The sequence below is a fragment of the Podarcis liolepis genome (genome assembly GCF_965112155.1).
Source record: "Podarcis liolepis genome assembly, chromosome: 6".
NCBI lineage: Eukaryota > Metazoa > Chordata > Lepidosauria > Squamata > Lacertidae > Podarcis > Podarcis liolepis.
Genome location: NC_139559.1, coordinates 65,509,707 through 65,535,170, shown reverse-complemented (window position 1 = coordinate 65,535,170; position 25,464 = coordinate 65,509,707). Strand labels below are relative to the sequence as shown.

Sequence of the window (25,464 nt, the reverse complement as noted above, 5' to 3'; positions counted from 1 at the left end):
AGGAACAAAAAGCATAAGCTGTGTGCATAACCTGCACTGTAATTTGGTTTCATGACAAGTTTGCTGATACATTTTCCCTTTAAACCCAGGCAGAAAAATGTTGCCTTAAACGAGAAAAATGCATTTAACATATGCTATCCGGCCATAACAACAACATAGTTATTAGAGTAGAACTTAACATACAGACACCTTGCAGCTGAACTAGAATGTCAAAGACTTATTTAACCATCAGAATATGAAATACATAATTACCAATCCGATATGATCTAACATCTTGCTACTTTGTTAGAATTTATAGCAGCTTGGTACAAGGCACTGTAGGGAAATGAATCTCCGTGCGGTGCACCTAAGTTTATTCAGTATTCAACCTTCCTATGTTAATCTTACTGCATGTGTTTAATATTTAATGCTACCATAGCTGAGAACTGAATTCCTGGGCACAAGCTATTTCAGTCATGGTACTGAACTTATATACTGGCAGTGGCAGCCTGGAATGGGTGTGTGAAATTTATATTATATTCTAGGTAATTGTACTATGGTTAAAAAAAAAAAGGCTTTCCAATTTGTTTAAGCTGTACAGGAAATAGAAAAGAAAATGATAGCAACAACAAAAGTTGCTTAGAGTATGCTAACCTTTCCGCTACACTCAATATGTTACACTCAATATGCTACACTCAATATGTCAGCAAATTTGGAAAACTCAGCAGTGGCCAGAGGATTGAAGAAGATCAGTCTATATCCCAATCCCAAAGAAGGGCAGTGCCAAAGAATGCTCCAACTACCGCACAATTGCACTCATTTCACATGCTAGCAAGGTTATGCTTAAAATTCTACAAGGCGGGCTTAAGCAGTATGTGGACCAAAAACTCCCAGAAGTGCAAGCTGGATTTCGAAGGGGCAGAGGAACCAGAGACCAAATTGCAAACATGCGCTGGATTATGGAGAAAGCTAGAGAGTTCAAGAAAGACATCCATTTCTGCTTCATTGACTATGCAAAAGCCTTTGACTGTGTCGACCACAGCAAACTATGGCAAGTTCTTAAAGAAATGGGAGTGCCTGATCACCTCATCTGTCTCCTGAGAAATCTCTATGTGGGACAAGAAGCTACAGTTAGAACTGGATATGGAACAACTGATTGGTTCAAAATTGGGAAAGGAGTACGACAAGGCTATATATTGTCTCCCTGTTTATTTAACTTATATGCAGAATTCATCATGCGAAAGGCTGGGCTGGATGAATCCCAAGCCAGAATTAAGATTGCCGGAAGAAATATCAACAACCTCAGATATGCAGATGACACAACCTTGATGGCAGAAAGTGAGGAGGAATTAAAGAACCTTTTAATGAGGGTGAAAGGGGAGAGCGCAAAATATGGTCTGAAGCTCAACATCAGAAAAACAAAGATCATGGCCACTGGCCCCATCACCTCCTGGCAAATAGAAGGGGAAGAAATGGAGGCAGTGAGAGATTTTACTTTCTTGGGCTCCATGATCACTGCAGATGGTGACAGCAGTCACGAAATTAAAAGACACCTGCTTCTTGGGAGAAAAGTAATGACAAACCTAGACAGCATCTTAAAAAGCAGAGACATCACCTTGCCGAAAAAGGTCCATATAGTTAAAGCCATGGTTTTCCCAGTAGTGATGTATGGAAGTGAGAGCTGGACCATAAAGAAGGCTGATCACCGAAGAATTGATGCTTTTGAATTATGGTGCTTCAGGAGACTCTTGAGAGTCCCATGGACTGCAAGAAGATCAAACCTATGCATTCTTAAGGAAATCAGCCCTGAGTGCTCACTGGAAGGACAGATTGTGAAGCTGAGGCTCCAATACTCTGGCCACCTCATGAGAAGAGAAGACTCCCTGGAAAAGACCCTGATGTTGGGAAAGATGGAGGGCACAAGGAGAAGGGGACGACAGAGGACAAGATGGTTGGACAGTGTTCTCGAAGCTACAAACATGAGTTTGACCAAACTGCGGGAGGCAGTGGAAGACAGGAGAGCCTGGCGTGCTCTGGTCCATGGGGTCACGAAGAGTCGGCCACGACTAAACGACTAAACAACAACAACCTTTTCGCTGAAAAGATCTTGAAATTAGGTCGCGCATTAAATGGATTCTGCAAACAACGCTTTTGAGGAGCTTTATCGGGATGTAAGAAGAGCCTGCTGGATCAGGCCAGTGGTTGGTTTAGTCCAGTATTCCTTTCTTTGCACTGGCCAACCAGATGCTTGTGAGAAGCCTTCATGCAGGACCTGAATACAAGAGCACACTCTCTGCTCCTGTGGTTTCCAGCAACTGGTATTCAGAAGCATTCCTGCCTCCAATTGTGGAGGCAGAGCATATAGCCATTGCCTCATCCTCTCTTAACGCCATCCAGGTTGGTGGCCATCATTGGTTCCTGTGGAAGTGGACTTCCAATAGTTTATGTGTTAGGTGAATAAGTCCTTTCCTGTATCTGTCCTGAATCCTCCAACACTCAGCTTCGTGGATGGATATCCATGAGTTCTATTCTTATGAGATGGGGGGGACGATGACTTTTCTCTATCCACATTCTCCATGCCATGCATAATTTTATAAACTTACCGCTTCTCCCCACCGCCAGCCTCCAAACCAGGTCGGGGAATAGCGGGGTGGTGGCGCTCCGCCTCCCCACTGTCCCCCGAGCTTGTGGGGCTGCCCGATATCTGCACGAAGCCCAGGGTGCGCTGTGCAGCACGCCCCAGGCTTCAGGATGCAGGCTGCTATCCACAAGCCTTGGAAGCCCGACGGGAACTCCCGTGGAGCTCCCAAGGCTTGCAGATAGCTTCCTGAAGCCTGGAGAGCGAGAGGGGTCCGTGTGCACCGACCCCTCTCGCTCTCCAGGCTTCAGCGAAAGCCTGCATTCACCCCATAGGACGCACACACATTTCCCCTTCATTTTTGGAGGGGAAAACGTGCATCCTATAGGGCGAAAAATATGGTATATTGTGTCACCTCATACCCACATTTTTTCTAAACTAAAAAGCCCCAAAGGATGCAACCTTTCTTCATAGGGGAGTTCCTATTGACTTTGTAAAAAGGACGTATTAATGTGTCTCTCTCATTTGAGTGAAGCTTCCTCTTTTGAAATCAAATGCATCCATCTTTGATTTTTTTGGCACTTGGCTCAACAATGCTTGCATCTTGTGCCAGGTCCTGGGCACCACTCAAGATTAGGTCACCACTCCTCTGGTTGGTTCCTGCACCAACTGGTCTATATTTAGGGTATATAGATTATTATTTTTTTACCTCTTTTAACGTCAAAAGCCTCCCTTAAGCCTGTTGTGAGCCTCTGTTTTACTCTGCTCAGCTGCACAATAGGTGGTTTAAGGCAGGAGAAGCATAAATTAAAGTTTTAAAATCAAAACAGGAAAGCTGTAGATGAAAAGAAAACAAGAAGAGAGACATAAAAACTTGCAAATAAACATTCACAAAGAAGGTCTTAACTGCTGGACAAAGTTTTCAGCACTATAGACGAATGAACATTAGAATGCTTCGTAAAAACTAAAAAGCCTTTGTTATCTGGATTTTCACTTTTTGAAATTTGGCAACCCCACACAGTAGCAATTTCCACTTATTCATATTTAGAACAAATCATTGCTTTTCAGGATGTGTCTTGATCTGCTGTTATTCTGGAATTTTGTCTCATCTAAATCCTCTACAGGAATTCATAGTCTATACAATGAAGGGCAGAATGGGACGACACTTCCTTAACCAAATATCTCTGTTGTATCTTTGTTGCTCAGCCCCATGTTGATGAGATTAATATATAATCTCTTTCTTTCTAATAAAACCAAAGCCCTCCTCAGGTATTTGTTGTTTACCTGCTTGCTGGACCTGCTACCCCCTCCCCACCTCTCTCTCTCTCACCACATGAAGAGAGCTATGGCACATTTAGTATCCTGCAGGGAGAAAGAGATTATGTCATAATCTTATCAAGTTGTGTGTGTGTGTTTTGCTGAAACAGCTAATATCCCTGCTTTATATTTACAAATGTGTAGTATATTTCCATCACGATGAAACCTCTGTTGGGTGCAGCAGTGTAAAACGTGTGTGACATTCAAAATAAAATATAGGCCAAAAATTAGGATACGTACAGTAAGTACTCATTGGAGGATGACTGCACCAAATGTTACAAATGTTACAAGGAAGATATGATTAGAATGTCTTGATTATGGCTGCTGTTTATCATGCTATTAGTTATGTAAATTTATAATGTTGCTTAAAAAGAGAGAGAAAATGTTACTGAATAATTGCAGTGTTCTAGTTTTCTTTGTTTGATAATTAAATGTTGCACTTTTTAACATGCACTGAAAAATGAAATAGTGCTTCAGTCTTGAAGTAGTTGATTTACCCTTGTGTTAGTAAAAGGTCGTAGCGTTTATTGGTCATCTTAAGGGAAAGGATACTGCTTTGCCTGTAATGGCATTGATTAAAAACCAAAATAAAGTAACACCTGAACTAAATGTTTGGGGCAAATCTGAATTAGAGCACTGGTCACCCACTTCCTCTTTTTGAGAGTAAATCTCTATCAGTCCAGATAGACAAGTTTCACAAGGCAAATCGAAGCTTTCATTGCATTGTGACAGTAACTCTTAACCCCCTGAACAGAATTTTCAGAGGAGGCTTACCTAAATAACTGCAGTTCCAAATGAATAATCTGTATTCAGATTCATTTAGCTTCTTCCTCATCAGAGAGGCATTGTCTGTCACACTGTTCTGAACCTTTGAAACCTTGATCCTTGGGTGTCTGTGGTACCCAGTGCCTGGCACTGCAAGAACCGACTTAGCTCTGTAAAATATTTTAAGTTTGGTCCCCGATGAATATAATAGAATCATAGAATTGTAGAGTTGGAAGGGATCCTGAGATCATCTAACCCAGTGGTTCCCAACCTTTTTTTGGCCATGCCCCACCTAAGCATCCCTAAAATCCTGATGCCCCCTCCCATGACATATAATTCTTATTATTCAAAAAGCGAACTCCTATTTACGTAGAGGAAGCCTGGAAGCTTATTAACTGTTAATAACTTATTCTCGAATTGCCCCCCCCCTTAAAAATCAAATTTCCCCCCTGTGGGGCATGTCCCCCACATTGGGAACCACGGATCTAGCCCAGTCCCCCTGCAATGCAGGAATATGCAGCTGTCCCATACAGGGATTGAACCTGCAACCTTGGTGTTATCAGCACCATGCTCTAACCAATTGAATCCCAGAATCCAACTTACGTTACACTACGCATTCTAATTTGCAGTCTATCAAATTTATGTACAATAGATGTTTATTAAAATAGCAAAATTATTCTGTGCATTTTCAAAGATAATGCCTTGAAAGGCAACAGCAGCCTTTGCAAATATATCTTTTCTGTTTTTTTTTTTTATAACGTGAGCACTTTATAAATATTTTAAATTGTATTTTAAAATATACTGTCAGGATGGCTGTCAGTGACCAAGGTGAACCCCTAACCTCACCCTTATTGTCATGTTCTCATTTCCTCTTTTTCCCTGTCTAGAAAGTTTGCCCCTAGATCCTTGATTTCACTGCCCTTTATGGATTGAGGCTGAGCACACTCTTAGCAGCTGCATTACCCATGACTTAATTTTCTTGAGATGTGCCCTCTTCCAGTCTCAAGTTCGTTAAAGCCTTTTACCAGCTTCACTTCCAGGATGGCCTTCAGTTGCAAAGCTAAGAATGTCAAGAGCTGGTTTTGAGTGCACACATAATTATACTTTAGATCAGTCCACCTTGAATATCTGCTCTAAAAATAGGCTGGAACGAACACCTTGAATCTATGCAGTCTTTGTGGTTCTTTGCCATTTCTGTGAAAGACCCCTTGAATTTTATTTACTTAATGAAGATGGGGTTGGGTTGATTCACTTGTTGACTCAAATGCATTCTTGAAAGCAGAGAACAAAATCAAAGTGGAAGGAATACTAAATCAGAAACTGAAAAATAGGTCAGATTGTAGCTCTGTAAAATATTTTAAGTTGGATACAATGAATATCTCTCTAGGTATAGAGAAGTGCAGTGGATTGACCCACTTAGCTTAAAGTTAGAGTGCTGAACAATACTGGTGTTCATTTGCAGTTTGTGCTCTGTTCACATGTTCTGCTTTTGTGCTCTCACCACTCCTCCTGGCTCATTTATTTTAACAGTGACTTCAATGTTCTAATATTCTTTCCCTTCCTTGTGGATTTACCGTTCGTGGGGGTTTTCAGCTTGACTGGTGAAGCTAAGTGACCTGCTGTTTTTCTGTCAGTGCTCTATGGGACAATCAAATTCTTCAGATTTCCCAGGTGTGAAAATTATTAAGGATTTGATCCACGTGCATTTATCTCACCCAGTATTTCTTCTTCCTTGATGGCTTATAGTTGAATGTGAGAACTACCTCCATTGAGAAGTATTTTGTCTAAATAAATAATTTAGAAAGCAATTTATTCTGGTGACTGTTTCAAACATGAAAGTTGTGTTGATACAGCAGTTGTTATACGTGCATCTGTGGACACTGCATACAAGTATCTTAAGATTCTACACTTAGGTAGGAAGAACCAGCTGCACAAATAGAAGATGGGAGACACCTGACTTGCCAGTAGTACATGTGAAAAGGATCTAGGGGTCTTAGTAGACCATCAGCTTAACATGAGTCAACAGTGTGTTGCACAAGCGAAGAAAGCTAATGCTATTCTAGGCTGCATCAACAGAAATCTAGTTTCCTTATCAAGGAACCTCCTTATCAAGAACAGTAATAGCAGCACCACTTTAGTCAGACCCCGCCTGGAATACTGTGTCCAGTTCTGGGCACCACAGTTTAAGAAGGAAATTGACAAGTGGGAATGTGTGAAGGATAAGGGCCAACCAATGATAAAGGGTCTGGAAACTAAGCCTTATGAGGAATGGTTGAGGGAACTGGGTATGTTTATCCTGGTAAAGAGACAGAAGAGATATGATAGCCTTCTTAAAATATCTAAAGGGCTGTCACATGGAAGATTGAACAAGTTTATTTTCTCCTGCTCTGGAGGCTAGGACTCAGACCAATGGATTCAAGTTTCATGAAAGGAGATTACGACTAAACATCAGGAAGAACTTTTTGACAGTAAGAGCTGTTTGGCAATGTAACAAACTCCCATGAGACATGGTGGACTCTCCTTCCTTGGAAGTTTTTTAATAAAGGTTGGATGGCCATCTGCTATGGATGCTTTGGTTGAGATTCCAACATTGCAGGGGGTTGGACTAGATCACCCTCAGGGTATCTTCCAACTCTACAGTTCTATGATCTTAAATTTACCAGGTTTATTTCCAGACTGAAGATTATATTCAGCCAAGGCCTGCTCAGATCAGACCCATTGAAAATATTGAACCTAAGTTAGTCAGTGTATCTTAACTTCAATAGGTCTAATGTAGTGGGACTAACATTGACCACCCAGAGGCTGCAATCCTAACCCTACTTACCTGGAACAAAGTGCCATTTAATTAAGTTGTGCTTACTCTTGAGTAGGCATGTGGTGGCATTGTTTTGAGAGGGGATGCTCCCTGAGCACTATGGGACTTGCACATACATCCACTCACACAGTAATCTGATCACTGAGCTGCTGAATATTAAGACACTGAACTGCAATGGTTCACCAGGTTTTCTCTGCTTCAAATGGTGATCCGTGATCTAGAATTAAAGTTGTATTCAGCTCTGAAAAAAGGCAGTCAGGTCCTGAACTGCCCAAACTAATGACACCAATGTATATTATCTCTATTTTTTAAAATCTTGTTGAAAAGTTTCTTTCTGCTCATGGCCAATAAACACAATCTCCACCCCCCCCCCAAACAAGCAGAAGTTGTAAATTTGTATGCTGTTTGTAATTCACAGGACACTTTTATGGACTAAGAAGGAAATCTGCTGCTATGACCAGAATGATCATGCTTTGCACTGCAGTAATGCCTAAACCCATAAGTGGTCCATGGATATGTGCGTTGTCATTTTATGTAAACTACTCCTTCCTAGGAGCAAGCATATAAACATTTGGCCTTGCTTATATCTTACTGGCATTTTGGACGGTTAATTCTTGCCATGGAACTTTTGGCTCAAGATAGTTGTGGCTTTGAAAATGAGATTTGCAGAAGGATTAGCACACTGAAAGCGATTGGCAGTGGATGGATAGATCTGCTGAACAGATGCAATTTGCACCTACAGTGTACCAAGAATTCAATTTTATTTTGCTTCACAGTTGTATTATGGGACACTTGTGTAACTGCTCAATATCTTCTGTCTTTAGGTATTGTACAGACGTTCTCTGTTGTGTCATCTTCGTTGTGGTCATCCTGGGTTACATTGCTTTAGGAATTGTGGGTAAGTAAATACATGTACAGTTGATGCTTATCCTATTCATAGGAAAGTAACTTCTAATTTACTTGAGAAGCAATTGTTGCCTTAAGTTAAATGGGCATCCCGATTAAATATAATTACATTCATTTAACACATTTCTTGGAAACAAAGCATGAACTACCTGCTCTCATTGACTGTTGTAATTATAGGGGGAAAATAAAAATGATTGGTATATTGACCAAAAAAAATCCAATATGAAACAAAGCTGGCAGAGTAGCCATGGTTCAATAATTTTGTTCTTCATTACTGTAAAAAGCTGTAGTTATAGCAGGAAAATGTTGGTAATTAGAAGTGGGAGAAAATAAAAAGTTTTAAAAATGAATTCTTTATAATGTTAGCAACAATCCATGCAAATAATGAATAGAACAGTTGCTTTTTTAAGTGGGATGCAGAGCTAATGATCAGCAGCAGATTCTTTAATGTGCATCTCAATTTTGTTTGAGAGAACTTCACTGAGAGCCGAAGCTTTATAAGGCACACAGCTGCCACTGCTCCATGTCTCTTTAATTTCCACTCAGCCCAATGTCCAATGCAAGCCATGTCTGACATTATCACACAGTGTTTATTTGACATCACTTGGTGTATTTATTAGACAAGCCTTCTCCAACCTGGTGGCCTTCAGAAATTGTCGGTCTACAATTCCCATTATCCTTGACCGCTGGCCATGTTAGGTTACATGTTGGGGAAGGCAGCTCCATATTTCTCAAGACAAACCCCAGCAGCTGACATGAATATTCAACTCATGGATACATCTTTTTAACTCAGTGGCCAAACTCCCATTGACATTAATAGAGCTGGACTTAGTCCGCTGTTTATTTACATGTGATGCTGCTCTTTGGCAGTAGAGTTCACTTCAGTTCTGGCTTAGCCTTAGTGAATTTTTAAAAATTTCTTTTTATTAACATCATAACATTTTTTCTAAGCTGTACAGCTACATAGCAATAGTATTATGCCATTAGACTACAAAAAGGAACACACATCTCACAGAAGAAGTACAATCAAGAGAATTAGAAAGGATGTTCATCCTTTGTCCTGCTGGAACAAACAGTACAGCTCTCTATCACATCATAGTTCCATAGAAAAGGCAGTCACTATACAGTCGAGATGAAAGTATAGCTTTTTTTTGTTGGCTCTCTTTTAAACTGAACCAAGTTCAATATTTATAAAGACAGGTTCCAGATTTCCTCTGGCCTGTAACCAAGCCAGCTCTAAAAGAAACACTACCTGCCTTTAGCACAGGACTCTCAGATATCATGCTTTATGTTTCATGGGATCTCTCCATCCCTGAGGCAGGTACATTCCATGTATAATAAAGGTTTTTGTACCCATTAATACCCTGCCCTACCGAGTTTGTGTTTCCCTTCAAGCTATCCCTTTGTGAAACAGAAATTTTAAATGTGTGATCACATTTGTTTCTGGTTCATCATTCTGAACAATAGATTGATTAGAAGAACTGAATACTTCCAGGAAAAAGGCTAGGGAGATGGTTGGTAGCTTGTGCCCAGCACCCCTGGACTCTCAAACCTTCCTACTGCACTGTACATTCCTCCAGCAATGCACAAATCTCCTGTAATCCTCTGGCTAGGATTTCACAGCAGTTTTCTACATAAGGTTTTTACAGAATTATGTACTGCATAAAATCTAGATGACTGAATTGTTGGTTGCCCAGTTCTATTTTCCCCACAGGCATTGGTCACTGTATTGCCTGTACTCTCACTGTAAAGAGAGAATCTCTACTTAAACTTTTGAATACCTGTAAATGCTCAAAATAAAAGCTATCCATCCTGAAATCAAAATTCATTTTGGGTGGTGGTGGCTATTTTCTGTTCCTCTTATGGGAGTACTTTTTCAGTCTCAAATTCAGATTCTGAAGCTAGTCGGATCTGGATGCTTGTTACACACACACTTGTACACAAGTTGGCTATACGATTATTATTATTATTATTATCACCAGCCTTGTTTTACACTTTTTCATTTGCTTTATTTTTTTAAAAAAATGAAAGATGAGATCAGCCTTGGATAGACTCCAGGCAGTTCTCCTGTTCAAATGCAGGAGAGTCAATAAAGTTCATATAAAGGGAAAATAGAGTATAAATCAATTCACAATCATGAGTTGTGCCTAAAGCAACTCGTGACCGAATAAGATCTGTATATTTCTGTCCTTTGGCTCTTTATAGATAAAAAAAATGGGGAAGGTTTTCTATAGTCTATAAATGTATGAAGCAGATCTTGAGTCCACATTTTATTTGGATGGGTACAGAAACAGAAAAGTTCAGATCCATCATTTCTAGAGCGTGGAGTTTGCTATTGATTGTGGCGGGGGGGGGGGGGAATGCTGAGCTGAAATTCTAGCTTTAGTAATACATGCAATCAGTGTGGCTTGAGTAATATTTGCAACGGTACAATCAGGAAGGGATTTAGCTCTCACTGTAGTTCCAAAGACATTATATTGTCATGTGGTGATAAAAGGACAATCAAATCTTCTTGCATGACCAAAGCTAGTGATTTATGGTAATAGTCTTTCTCTGATCTGCTTCAGTGATGATTGGCTGTTAAATGATTATGAGCCACATAAATATTTATTACAGGAGTTATTAATTGCTGTCATTGGGTCAACTTTACCGTCGGACCAATGATGCTGATATGCCATCCAGTGACGTTTCAATTTTTGCAGAATTCAGTCCACAATATTTACATTTGCACTTTCTGGATTATTAAGAACATTTTTAAAAAAGCAACCTAGTAAAATGTTTAAGACAAAAACCAATGAAATATTATAAAAAGATTCAAAGGGCTGCAAGAATGGTATAATTCAAAATAAGAAAAATATTATATGGTTTAGCTCCTGGCAGTTCTCATATAACAATTGAGAGCTGACTATGCTAAGCATTTTGCTAAACCAAGAGCATAAGTGAAGCTCAAGTGAGCAAGTGATTAGCATAGACAGCTCTCAATTGTTATATGAGAATTTGTTATCCATGAATCTTTAGGTCAGATGCTCTCCTACATATTTCTATTTCTGTTTCTGATATCTTCCTATTGCAGTAAGTGTTAATCTGTTCAAAGACACAACAGGAGATTAAACAATGGGACAGGAGGCCACCTGTGAAGTAGTAAACCAAATTTACCTTCTGTATTCAAAAAGAGGCTGCTTTTACAGCACCTACCCCTATGTATAAATTTAGGATCATGTGTCCTATAATCTGCTTCACTGTATTGGTAAATTGCTGGTGTTTAAATCCATAAGCACAACTGGCTGGTTTTTATTGCCACATACTAAAATATTTTAAATGTTTTGTCTTTTAAAGGGAAACACTTCACAAGAATGCTGTTGGTTCTTAATCATCAACTGATTTGCAGCGTATGTTAAGTTTCCAAAGCAAGTAGTTATTCTCCATATTTTGTCCTTGACGGGGAATCTTACAGTTCAGTGTTTTGCAGCCACTTACTCAATCCCAGACCAATAAAGGAATACAAAATGAGAAGATATTTGACAAATGCATTAAAATGATAGATGTTTGTGATTTCTAGCTTTGTGATTTGTGAGCTTGAAGTACATTAGTGAATGATGGCAGCATAACTTGATGTTTGAAAGATGGAGACCTGACAGGCTTTTGCACACACACATGTCATTCTTGTGCTATACCATTGTTACATGGAATGCTGACATATTAAGATTCTCAAAGATTTATGATTGGTTCCTGGAAGTTTGCACTAAGGATCTGTCAAGTGATATGAAGACTTGGAACAAAGATTTTGGCAGGCAATTAGACTAACAACGTTGAAACCGTATAAGAAAAAGTTGCCTAAAGTTTACTGAGTTATTAGGATTGTGGTCTCTATAGACCCAGTATTGGTTTGGGGAAACCCAGCCAGATGGGCAGGGTAGAAATACAAAAATTATTATTATTATTATTATTATTATTATTATTATTATTATTAGTCCTTTTGAACAAGATTGTTTTATTACCTGTTGCATAAAGAATTGTGGTTCATGTTATGAATGGCTGCTAAAAAATAATTTCTGCTTAAAAATAGGAATACATTTTATTATTAAAAATTTCAGACTTACTTGCATTGGAAAAGGTAATACATCAAATCCAGCAATAAAGCTAGTTATGTTGATATAAAAAATATGATACCAGTTTGTAAATTTGTAAACGAAGTTTAAAACATAACACACACATCCCAAATACATTGCTGTTTAACATATGTCTTTGCTGAGCTAATGCTGTATGAGAACAATATGTATTTGGCATTGCAAGTCATTGTATAATGTAGAAAGATAACAGGAGATGCAACTAATTACAGTGGTACCTTGGTTTACAAACTTAATCCGTTCCAGAAGTCCCTTCTTAAACCAAAGTGTTCTTAAACCAAGGTGTGCTTTCCCATAGCAGCAGGGGACTCAATTTACTAATGGAGCACACTCAACAGGAAGCAGAACATGTTCTGCTTCCAAGACAAAGTTCACAAACCAAAACACCTACTTCTGGGTTTGCAGCGTTCTTAATCCAAGTTGTTCATAAACTAAGCTGTTCTTAAACCAAGGTACCACTGCAACACGTCCTATTGTTGTTGCCATTTTGCAATGTCTGAAATGGTGCTTTTATTTTTCCTCCTGGTGAAATATACGCAGGCTTCCAAGGTGAGCACAGTTTAGGCATCTCACCATAGTGAGATAGTCCACTTCAGAAAAAGCACAGGAGGAAAAAGTGATTTACGCTCCTTGCTTTCTCCCTATTATAGAGCATCAGAGTCTTCAATTCCCCCCACCCCAAAAAAGTGCTGGTCTTGGTAAATACATAGTTTCATATATCATTGGTTCATCTCTTTATATGCAAAAGCTAAAAGAGGTTTTAAAAACAAATGTTCAGCTGATTCGTATGACTGTCTCCCTCCCCCTGCCTGTAAGCAGGCCCTTGGTCATTGCCAACAATCAAGTATTCAGCCATGCATAACATTTTATGGGTGCTGAAGTTCTGTACGCTTGGATTCTATTTCATTTAATACTTGGGATTGGGTCAGCAGCAGTTCACCACAACAAATACCTGCAACAAATAAACTACACAGCTGTCTAAGGCTGATTTCTTCTTTCTGTGGATGTTGTTCAGTTAGTTTCTATTCTTTTTAGAGTGGGAAAGAGAATGAGATATTTATCAAGTGCTAAATCTTAAATAGTACCACACTTTGCTTTCTCCTTATGTTCATTTGAGATGTGAAGCCATCTTCCCTCTGTATCCACATAGCAGAAAGGATTCCCATTTAAAGGAATCCGATTTCACAACAAACTGAGATGAATCTATTTGCAAAACAAAGCTGCTGTGTAAATGAGGGGGGTGTACTTGTAAATTCAGGAGGTAAAGAATTCGGCAAAGAAAACCATGTTCTGTAAAATAGGCCAGTGCAACACTTGTTTGTTGCCATTATGGTTGGATCCATAGAGCAGATACAAAATTGCAATGTAGCATGAACACTTCTGGGTGTTCTGTGGCCTGATTGGTAGGCTGAGGGTTCCTCTGCTAAAGTCGGGGAGTGTGTTACCTGAGGACCTATTCCTTTGCAACATTGCTGGTGTTTCAGTTTTTGCCCAGATCAGAGGGCTATACATTCGCACCTTCGATCTCAAATGCCTTGGCTCCCAAACAAATCAGCTCCCAAACGATTGAAATCAGGAAGTGAGTGTTCTGGTTTTCAAATGATTTTCAGAAGCTGAATGTGCAGCGTGGCTTATGATTGGCTGCAGGACTCTCCTGCAGCCAATCAGAAGCAGTGCCTTGGTTTTTGAACGGTTCCAAGAGTCGAACAGACTCCAGGAACGCATTGTGTTCGAGAATCAAGGTACGACTACATAGCAAAAATAGGAAAGCTTTTTGGCTTGCATTCACTGGTAGGCAGTGAGTTTGTAGGCCATACACATCCCAGCTACCCAAACACAAATACTCAGGGAGAAAACACACTCACACACGCAGACAGAGAGGAGGTGTATGGTGGGGTGCAAATGAGGTCATTGCATGCCTCCCTTCTCCTTGCTGCCTACCTGAATGGCACTGGGAATAGCTCCTTAGCATTTGCAGTGGAGAGGAAGGTGCATGGGAATGAGTCAGTAGACCTTTCCTTCGCATGTCAATCAAGCTCCCTTCTAAACAGCTGTGTGAGCTGAGAGAAGCATTGTCAATTTAATGTGATGGTAATGATGGGGCAAGGCTGTCTGAGGGGGAAATGTTTAGTGGACTGTCAGGAAGGCTCAGCCAGTGACTGAGGATTAAAGCCCTTTGCACTTCTCTTTTAAATGAGTGGCCAGTCCAAACTCCCTGACCTCTTCTGCCTGCCTGCCTGCTCACAAATGAGAAGTGGAGCTGCTTCAAAGAGGGCTTTTGCAAAGGACTTGCCCTTTACAAAAGCACTCCTTGAAGCAGCTCCCCCCCTTTCGGAGTGAACAGGCTGGTAGGGGCAGGGGACTCCCCATTCCTTGCTGCCATTTGTATGTTTGCTCAAAGGTGAAGGGAAACTGATGATATATTGCCATTTGGGGCAGAACTGGCCTCAAAGTCCAGAGTTCTTTTCAAACTTCATTGCAAAAGTACACAGTTAAATTTCATTGATCTGAGTGTCCCGGAAGTAGCTGCAATATTTACTTAATCGAAATTTAGGTGGTCTGGAGTACTATTTACATGGGGTAATGGTGATGTTTTATTTTGCCTAATGAAGAGTTCTGTGTAATTCAAGAACTTGCTTCTAGCTTTTTTACCATCTGTTGGGCTGATAAAACAATCACATCACTTGCTGTGCACTGCTTGTTTTGTGGAACAACACAGTTTTTAAAATGTGTTTGGGTAGTTAGATCATTATTGTTTCCATTTTGCAGAAATGACTTGTGGGGTTCAAATTATAGTTTAGGTGGCACTACCTTCTCATGGGCACTGTTGTTTCTCAGTGTATAACCAAGACCTGGATGGCGAAGCAGGGTGAAGTTAGCCTCTAGGTTGCCCACCTAGGTACCTTCTTCAACCCCAAGGGAGACTGGTGTCAGGAGCCAGGGCCTGGAGTAGGTCAGCAATAAAAACATTGGTGTCAGTGAAGTTAACTCTTTATTCAAGAAACCAAAACAGCACAGGCTTAGTGATCACAGTGACTCTTCCCAGTAGTTCTTGTCCCAATGAGGCAGTTGCGACGACTGAATGAGGCTGAAGGGCATTTCACACAATGTGTATTCACATCAGCAAATGTAACCTGGTTAAACTGGCAATAAGTATGACAATAGTAACTGGAAAAACACAGCTGTTATTATGAGAATTGCTGTTGTATGTGGACATTGTGGTATGTGAGCATTTGTCAGAGTACTATTTCTCTATTATTTGAAGTTCTTGGAATATGAAAACTAATTCCGGAAGCAAACTGGATAATGTTGGCAGCAGTGGCTAATTCTAAATTATCTGCAAAAATGCAGCTGTTAAGTTTTGCAACCAACATTGCTGGACTGCTTTAAATCTCACATGACAAGATTTATCCCTGCTGGTATCTGTACTGGTGGGAAGAATAATGGTCCTAAGGGAGGGGGTATCTTCTGTAGTGTCAACATTTTTGAAAACAAACTAACCTCAAAAAGAGGGAAGCTTGCTACAGAAGCTGCACTGTAGAGTGTATAAAGAAGAGATTAAAGGAGTTCATATCAACTGCAAAAATTGATCTGCTTGGACATGGCATTTTTCTGCAATAGATGTGGGGAAATATTCAAGGACAATGAAAACCTCCTTTGTGCACAAACAAACATCATGTCCCATTTCAAGAATGTCCTTTCTTCTATTCTCCAGTTTATATATATCCATGGAGTAGTAGATGATAGACACCAAACATTCCCCCCCCCAAAAAAAACCCACACCCCATAGTATTTTTAGGTCAAGTTTTAGGTCATGATTTTTAGTATGGACCTTGACTTGGTTTTGTACTTTTGAAGGTACGTTGCATTGCTTAGGATTTTAAACCTCAGAGGTGTAGTATTACCCTTGCTAAGCAAATGTGCTAGTGGCTTTGTGCTACTCTTTGGGGGAGCCAGTAATACAAAGAAGTATCCTAAATATCCAAATGTTATACTAAAAAGTCTATTAATTTAGAAGCAGTACGACACAATGTTTTAACATGTGCAATTTTGTTAAGCACCTTACAACAGCTGAAAGTTTTTCTTGTGCCTGGAGACCTCATTCCTGAATTGAAATCTCAGTTGGATGTACAAAATTCCAAGAATTACTGCACTCCTATATAGGGATGCGGGTGGCACTGTGAGTTAAACCACAGAGCCCTGGGCTTGCCAATCAGAAGGTTGGTCCCTGCTCCTGCCAACCTAGCAATTTGAAAGCATGAAGTGCAAGTAGATAAATAGGTACCGCTCCAGTGGGAAGGTAAACGGCATTTTTGTATGCTGCTCTGGTTCGCCAGAAGCAGCTTAGTCATGCTGGCCACATGACCCAGAAGCTGTACACTGGCTCCCTCGGTCAGTAAAGCGAGATGAGCACCGCAACCCCAGAGTCGTCCACGACTGGACTTAACAGTCGGGGTCGCTTTACCTTTTTATATACTTCTATACTTGATAGAGTTTAACCACTGTGGAGTTTCCTGCCTTTAAACAATCACATCAGACCTTTTGGAACTCAAATTTAATTTTGCACAAGCATACGGATACTAGCCCAGAAGCTCAAATATATAAATCTTCTGGACGTCAGACACCATGGTTTAGCGATATGAACCTGACCAAAACATCAGACTTGCACACTCCCTTCTTCTCCTGCTTCTTGTTACATATGAATCAGGGACTGAGGTTTAAGCCAGCACGGCCAGCCATGAGGCAAACTGCGGCAGCTGCCTCAGGTGATGGAATCCAAGGGGATGGCCGTGCCACACTCCCCACTGCTGGCAAAAGAAGCTGCAGTGGCTTCTAGTGAGATCTCACAAGAGACCCTCATGATCTTGTATGGCTCTCATGAGAACTCACTAGAAGCCACCACTGCTTTTCCTCACTTCTCCTGTGCCACCATGGGTGCCCCACCTGCACCCCCTGCTGTTTCTGGAGAAGTGAGGAGAAGCAGGTTTTGGTAAGATCTCACTAGATCTGGTTGGAAGCCTTCTGCTTCTCCTCACTCATCCAGAGCTACTGCAAGCTCCTCCTGCCCCACCAGAGAAGTGAGAAGAAGAAGCTTTGGTGGTAGTTTCTGAGTTCCAGAGACATTTCATGGGGCACTCATGAGATCTTGCAGGGCAACCCTGTAAGTGAGCCTGTGGTGAGGCATTGGGGGCACCTTCTCATTTCTCCTCAGGCAGCAAAACAGGATGCACCACCCCCTTCATAACAGTCTTTGTTTTAAGCCAGGATTTAAGCTTGTGAATCCCACCTTCCAGCCACACTTCGGCATGTGTATGATCCCAAGGCTCATGCACACAGCACTGAATTGTGGTTTAGAATTACATGTAAACATGACTGTTTTCTTACAATATAGTACAGTGATCTGTACTATACCGGGGTGGTGGTGGTGTGCTTCCAAATGAACCAACTGCCTAAATGAATTTAGGTTGCAGTCCTATACCCACTTAGCTGGGAACAAGCCCCATTAGACTCACTGGGACTTACATCTGAGTAAACATGTATAGGATTGCACTGCTAATGAAAGACAGTTATCCATCCAATCATCTGCCTTCTCTTTAAATCTACAAATGCATTGTGGTAGGACATAAGCAGCTTTATTTTTTTCCATAGATTGCTGGAGGTAAGATGAATGAAATAGACTTTAATTCTGGCAGTTCAACAAAATGGAAAAGAAGCCATGAATGAATCCCATTGTGGAAAGCAGCTTTTGGCTATTAAGATTAATCAAAAGTTTATTAGCTTAAGATGTGGTGTTGTAGTGAGAGTGAACCTGGGGGACCAGGGTTCAAGTCCCCATTCAGCCATGAAGCTCACTGGGTGACCTTGGGCCAGTCGCTGCCTCTCAACCTAACGTACCTCACAGGGTTGTTGTGAGGATGAAATGGGAAGGAGGAGAAGTCTGCACCCCACCTTGAGCTCCCTGAAGGAAAGGTGGGGTGTAAAAGTAATAATAAACACCTCTGGACCACAAGTGCCAATGTACAGACTGCCATGGACAGCTTTACACAGGGCTCTGTTGTGTCATGCCCTATCACTCTAGTGCCAGAGTGTGCCAGTGACACTGGAGAAGATTTAGTTTTGAGTGTTTCTAAATTTAAAACTACAGAAAATAAAGAGGAATGCAAGCATGTGGCAATTATAGAACAGCAAGTTCAAAGTGATTTGCATAAATCGGGGTTGAGAGTGCATTGTAAGCGGCTCATGCAATTCATCGTACTGAGAGAATCTAAGATGTGTGAGTGCAGGCACGCTTGGGTTTGTTTTAGCTTTGTTTGCTGCCATTGTATGGCTTTATGCCAACAAAGTCTTTGTAATGCTTCCCTGTCCTCATTTTAATAACCGTTATTTTCTAAGTGCATTACCTCATTTTCTGGCTGCCAGCCAGATATGACCTGATGGAAAGGGGGAGGGGGAGAGAGAGAAATGTTTTACTTTCTATCTATTCATCCATACTTTTTTCATTAAAGGGGAAAAAAATCTACTGTTTAAGGAAAATCAATAGTATTCAGTAGCTATTGAGAGAGGTTAAAATGGTACATGACTGGCAGTGCATTTTAATGACCAGCAAACTTTAATTCCAAGCCGACCTGCTACAAGGAGGAAATGGAGCTATAAAATATCACTGATGCTTTCTTTTTCGCAGCTTGGGTACACGGTGACCCCAGAAAAGTAGCTTACCCAACTGACAGCTATGGGCAGTTCTGTGGTCAAAAGGACACGCCTAATGAGTAAGTACCAAGCTATTCCTTTGCCTTCACTTTTCATGATGCATGAAAGGGAGCACTAGACTCCTGTCTCCTGGAAGTCTTAATGGAAGGGTGAGGGAGGACCCTGCCTTCCTTCAGTGGTTTCTCTGTGTTGACTCCAATTAAGATTTATATTGAAAAGGCTGAGTGATCAAAGCAAAACCATTGAACATGTGCAGTCCGAAGGCTGTTCATAATTCAGTAAAATACAATTACGTCATGCATCCCAGTGATTAGAATGCCACACTTTATAAAATGCATTGGAGCTGATTAGCCAGCATAAGTTGGAACATTTAATTGAAATGTCCTCTGAGAAATTGTTCCTGTCATTCCAAGAAGAAAAATAAATCCTAAGTACCACAGGCTGCATCTCATTTCTATAAACTAGATACCCCTTGCTCAGTGGGTAAAACATGCCAGCAGCAGAAAAATAGCAAAGGAGAATTCTACCACTGGCTGCTACCAGCTTAAAAGAATGCACTTTATTTTCATACTGGAAATTCCTATAAGTCCAGGTCTGAACTTTGGGCCGAGAGCCACTCATAACTTCTCCCTGCAGATCACCCACTTTAATGTCCCTACGTTATCACAGTGTTTTAAGCATCTAAAAGCAACACCATAGAATCTGGGTCTGGTGTGTTATCCATCCAATCATCTGCTGTAAAGCATAATATATTTTATAGACAAAGCATCCTGTACAGTCTTTGAATACATAGGAAGCCTTCCTGAACAATAGATAGGACACTTTTAGATCAGGTGATCTGCCATGTTGAGCCATTCTTTTCCTTTCTTTTCCAATTCCCAGCTGTACCACTTCCCAGCTGGGGCGAATTATAATTATTTAAAATATTGTTATACTGCCTTTAAACAGTAAAATCTCTCTCTCTACACACACACACACACACACACACACACACACACACACACACACACATAATTGAGAAGGATTTTACTGTTTAAAGGTAGTATAACAGTAGTACTGTGACTACCATTGTAAGACAGAGGCAGCCAGTAGAATGCCCTCAAGATTCTGCAGTGATACAATTCCCACAATCCCTGGCCATTGGCTTTAACTTATGAGAGGTATAGTCAGCAACATTTGGAAGGCACCAAGTTTTCTTCCCTTGCAGTCGCATGTTCCTACTTGTAACCTCATAGATGCATATTGACACATAGAAGGAGTTGTTGGTCTGTTGTTGTTGTTGTTGTTGTTGTTGTTGTTGTTGTTGTTGTTGTTGTTGTGAAATGCTCTAAGTGTGCTTAGTGTGAAATGCTCTTAGCTTATTTACCCCATGTCCAAAACAATAATCAATCCAGCAAATACAATTAATATTCATTACTGTATTTCAGACCTTCAACAATTTAACACCCTTCCCCCATTTGCACTGTGTTTCCTTTGCACTGAAATCAGTGGGATAGAATGAAGCAGTGACAACAAAATCAAATAATTTATGCAATTAATTACGTAATTTACAGAAGTTACATAGTTTCACCACAGCGGCCAGCAAAAAATAATAATATAGGTTTTGGTGGACGACTGCATTGGAACAGAAACAGTGCTCCATGCCACCAGTACAGAGCAGAATGGAAAACAATGCCAACTTACATCCCTAATTTACCACATAGGAAAATATTTGTTTCCACTACAGAATTCCGTAAAGGAAACAATTGCCCATAGCATTACCAAAACATGACTAAGATCTCACAGTTAATGTTGAAATAGCATGAATTCACTGCAAATGAACCTAGTGGTATCAATTGGCAATGATTCCCTTTTGGACCAAGTTCAGAGCTTGATTGCTCCATCGGCATTACATGCACTATGTTCAAAACAGTAAAAGCATTTGCTTCTGTTGCATCCACTGCAGTAAGAAGAATTCTGCAAGGGAGTGGGAGTTATGATATCTTCATTCTCAGGATGGCTGACCAAGGCAGTCACAGTGGAAATCGTGGGTAGCCAGGACGATAGAGCCTGATGCTGTTATGGGGTTTTTCAGTTGTACCCCACAGTGGCAATGTTGGTGGAAGACCAGCTTAGCCAGCAGAACCAAGTGGAGGGATACATTCGGTCAACCCACATATCCCACATTTGGTGTGAAGGGGGTGGCTTCCTCTGTGGATGTACTAAGTGTCATAGAGCCAAATTACGGTACTTTTTTTTTTTAAAGCAAGCATGATTTGGGGGATGATTTGCATGTGTTAATTCATTTCAATAAACCAGCATTTAAAACAGTGGTTATAACAAACCACATGCAGTTTTGACCAACTAGCTGGGAAACAAACAAAAAAATTAATAGTTTCGGATAAGCCTGACAAACTGACCCAAAGCTAATATACATTAGAGGTCCAGAGGCTGGCCCTAATTCATATCTTGAGGGAAATTAAATTTGGGGATGGATGCTAATCTTTGCGATAATGCCATTTAGAGTCCCTTGGCACAAAGCAATAAAATGCAAATAAATGTTCCAATGTTTTAAACAAATACTACACCAAGCAAATATTTTTAAAGATTTGATACTTGGGCATTCATAGACTAGGGGTAGGGGGAATTGAATTACAACAATGCAGAATTAATTCCGTTTTGTTTGATCTAACACCATTCCGGGGGACCCATCAGCACCTTAATCCATCTATTTGCTAATCTCCACATAAGTCCTAAATTTGTTTTGCATTCAGAAGACTATAGCTCCAACATGAAAGAAAGCTTGCCTTTGAAGGAGACAGTCATACATTGCTGAATTTTTTTACTGGATATTTTGTGTTTTCCTTGTATTACTGTCAACAGCTAGCGAACGTTTCAGCCCCTAAATAATCTACCAGCTAATTGTATGAATGTGAGTTTCCAAAGATGTAGTAATGTAGAATCCTTGTCTGAACTTTGAATATGCAAGCTTCCTTATTACCTAATCGCCAAATATGTCTTCTGTGGCCTCTTTGTGTTTTCCGACTTGCCGAATTGGTTCAGAGTTATTGACAGAAGTTGGAAAAAGCAGATAGTCAGCAAAGTATTCACATGCTATCAATCTTCTTCACACATTTGCTGGTTAGCATGGATGAATGTGAAAAAGGCCTATTATCTCCAACCTTTCAGGAGAACAGTGCTGCAGCTAATGGGAGCCAGTTTTATGTTCTGCATGTTCCTGGGCAAGACTGACAGAAATGAATGAGTTAATTCTCCCCTTCTCCCTTTCAGAGTCACTAATATGTCAGCTCTAGTGTGTGCCTTACATACAGTCCATTCTAGTACTTTTTGATAGAAGATTCTTGGGACTTTATCTAATCCACAGATTCCCTTATGCAAAGAAATTCTTGATTGATTTTTTAGTGCCACCTTGTGATTAACATAAAAACCACCAGCTTGTTTGTGCAGTGTAGCTTGTATTTGAACACCTACTATATGTACAAGACAGATTCAGAATACACTAGAAGTACCATATGGCTAGGTGACAAAGTCTTAACCTATGAGATGTAGAATCAGGTTAATATATGTGACTAAGTGCCATTGTGATCTACTCCGCAGGGAAGTATTGTCCTTCCCATAATTAGAGTTCAGGTGTGCTTCTGTCAGTTCCCTTGGGAATGCTTTTGCTCTGTTTTCTTTAATTGTTGTTGTGGTCTCTTAAGTGATTCTATTACGGATTCATACATACTATGAATTATTACTGTAAATACACATGGAGTTATTATTTCATACCTATTCATTTGCAGGAACAAGACAATTTTGTTTTACTTTAACATTCTGAAATGTGCCAGCCCTCTAGTGCTAATAAACCTACAGTGCCCTACAACACAGGTATGTAAATGACAGTCAGATTCAGAGCACAAGGAGTGTCACTTACCAGAGCTACTTCTAAAGTGAAAGTTTTTGGAAGTACTGTTGGCTTTCTGTACAGTGGTGGTGGGAGAGGGATGGTAAATACGGATCCTGAAAATATTGTGTATGTGAACATCTGTAAACGTACTGCTATGACTTCCCCTGGTTTCTGGGTGTCCTGACACACTCTAGATTTATGGGTGCTGGGATTTAATCAGTGTTTTGAGAATTAAGGCGACTTAACAGGCTTTGACAGTGCCAAAAGGCACAAGCTAAGCTTCTTTTCCACTCCAGGGCATTGCCTGAAACTGTATATCCACTTACCTGGGATCTGAATGGGACTTATTTCTCAACAAACATGAACAGGATTGTGCTGTTATAGGTTTTACAAATGAGCTTTATATGGGATTTATTTTGAAAGGGAAATAGGAAAAAGCCAGCATTTAAACATTTACTTACAGTATACATCAGTGGTTCCCAACTGGTGCTCCACTGACTCCAGGAGGTCTGCCTAACCCACCCAGGGAATCCATGGCACCATTGACATAACAAAAACTACCATAGAAATATCAAAATTTTCAAAAGTAAGGGGTCCATGGCTTGGCTTTTGAAAAACATGGTCTGCAGTAATTGGGAACCACTGTGTGTGTGTGTGTGTGTGTGTGTGTGTGTGTGTGTAATTACAGCATACAAATTAAACGTGCTAATATCTTGGATTTATATTGCAAGGGATTCAGCCTGTTCAAAGGAGGCCATGTGTGCAAAATTAAAATGCAGCATATCTCTGAAGTTTCATTGAAAAGCTGTGTTTTGTATCCTCCTATCCTAGGTAATTATCTGCTGGTGTAGCAGATACTGGGATCAGAAAATAAACTGAAGCGCTCTGTGTGAACTTGATTGCCATGTATTATATGACTTTAGAAAGAGTTATGGCCGGAATAAAGCACAGGCTAGCCTTAACCCGTGTACAATAATGAAATCTTGATTTGCTTTTGACTGAGCTGTTGAAAGTGAAAGTGGTTGGCTCTGCAAATACCCTGTTAGGGCAAAACCATTTTAACAGTTGCACACTTCATTGATTAATGTTTGTGTACTGTGCGAACTACACCGCATGGGCATCTACTGAATTGCCTTCAAAAGTAGTTATAAGCACTTGGAAGCCTCGAGAAAATGCCTTCTTCCAAGTACTTCATTTAAAAAGAAAAATAATTAATAAACAGGTTTTAAAATCAAATACTTCCAACAGGCAGGAAGATTTGGAGAAAATGCTGCAGCTGATGAAAATGTCAAACTGTCTCCTCTGTGTTTCAAAAGTGTTTATCTTCAAGATACTGCAAGGATAAAAAAAATGTGATGTCTGTTTCTAAGTGCTGTGCTAAGTAGGCATTCTGATGAAATCATCAGAGATGGCTTTTTCTTCTTCTTTTTTTTTGTCTAGCTGCTTTGATAATTTAACTTTCTCATCTTCCCTTGTTGCTTAGATCAATGTGCATTTTTCTTTTCTTAAAGCTTTGTGTCTCAAAGTGCCCAGACAGGTTTGCAACCTACATAGACATGCAATCTTCCTACAGATATAACAAAAGTTATTGGGAATACTACAGACAGTTTTGCAAGCCTGGCTTTAGCAAGCCATGGAAGGTGAGTATAGATAAGATATTGTGATGTGAATATTACCTTTTATCTGTCCAAAGTGGGTGCAGTCCTTAGCAGGTTTCTATCTCAATAGCTGTACAGGGTTTGTTGTTTTTAACTCTATTGTTGGTTACAACTACGTTATTCCTAGTGCAGATTATACCCAAAGACTCCAGTATGACCAGCAATGGGCAAGAGGTTTCCTTCTATTGATACATTTTATAATTAAAATGCTATTTTGATGCGAGTTTCAAAAAAAATCTTCAACCTTAGTAGTCTTGTAGCTAAAAATTTAAAAATTAAGTTGGTCATCACACAAAAAAAGAAGAAGCCCATCACCAAAGAAAGGAAACAAAAGATGGCACAGTCACATAAAAATTGCATGTACTAATCTATATTTAAATCTTAAATTAAATTATACATCTATATGTAAATCTAGAACTAATGGGCCATATCCAATGCTGCAGCTCCATGGCGGAAAGGACTTCCATGTACATGGCGGAACTTCCTCATCCTTTGATTTAGTCTCCAGCTCCCCTGCCAAAAGAACTTGGATCTGGGGGGCAATAGGGGAGGAGAGGAAATTGCACTAGCCAATTACTATAATTTAAATAGATATACAAAATTTCTCACACAACGGGGAAGTCTGCAACTACGTGACACTTGTTCCATTTTGGTCTGCTGTCTTTTTACTTACCATACTGTTGAAGGTATATCTTTAAACCAGGCTTGGATTGGTTCTTCCA

At 40.2% G+C, this 25,464-nt stretch overlaps 1 protein-coding gene across 6 annotated transcripts in view; it reads left to right on the top strand.

The window, feature by feature from the left end:
* The window catches only part of SLC44A5 (solute carrier family 44 member 5), a 149,658-nt gene that overhangs the window by 90,779 nt on the left and 33,415 nt on the right, over positions 1-25,464 (top strand). For all 6 annotated transcript variants that reach the window (XR_014527774.1, XM_083510517.1, XM_083510515.1 and 3 more), the window contains 4 exons: positions 8,279-8,352; positions 19,170-19,254; positions 22,981-23,065; positions 24,596-24,724. Coding sequence is in view for 5 of the 6 variants with exons in the window: in XM_083510517.1 (XP_083366643.1) it covers positions 8,279-8,352; positions 19,170-19,254; positions 22,981-23,065; positions 24,596-24,724 (373 nt within the window). In the remaining variant the exon portion in view is untranslated. The remainder of the gene's footprint in view (positions 1-8,278; positions 8,353-19,169; positions 19,255-22,980; positions 23,066-24,595; positions 24,725-25,464) is intronic.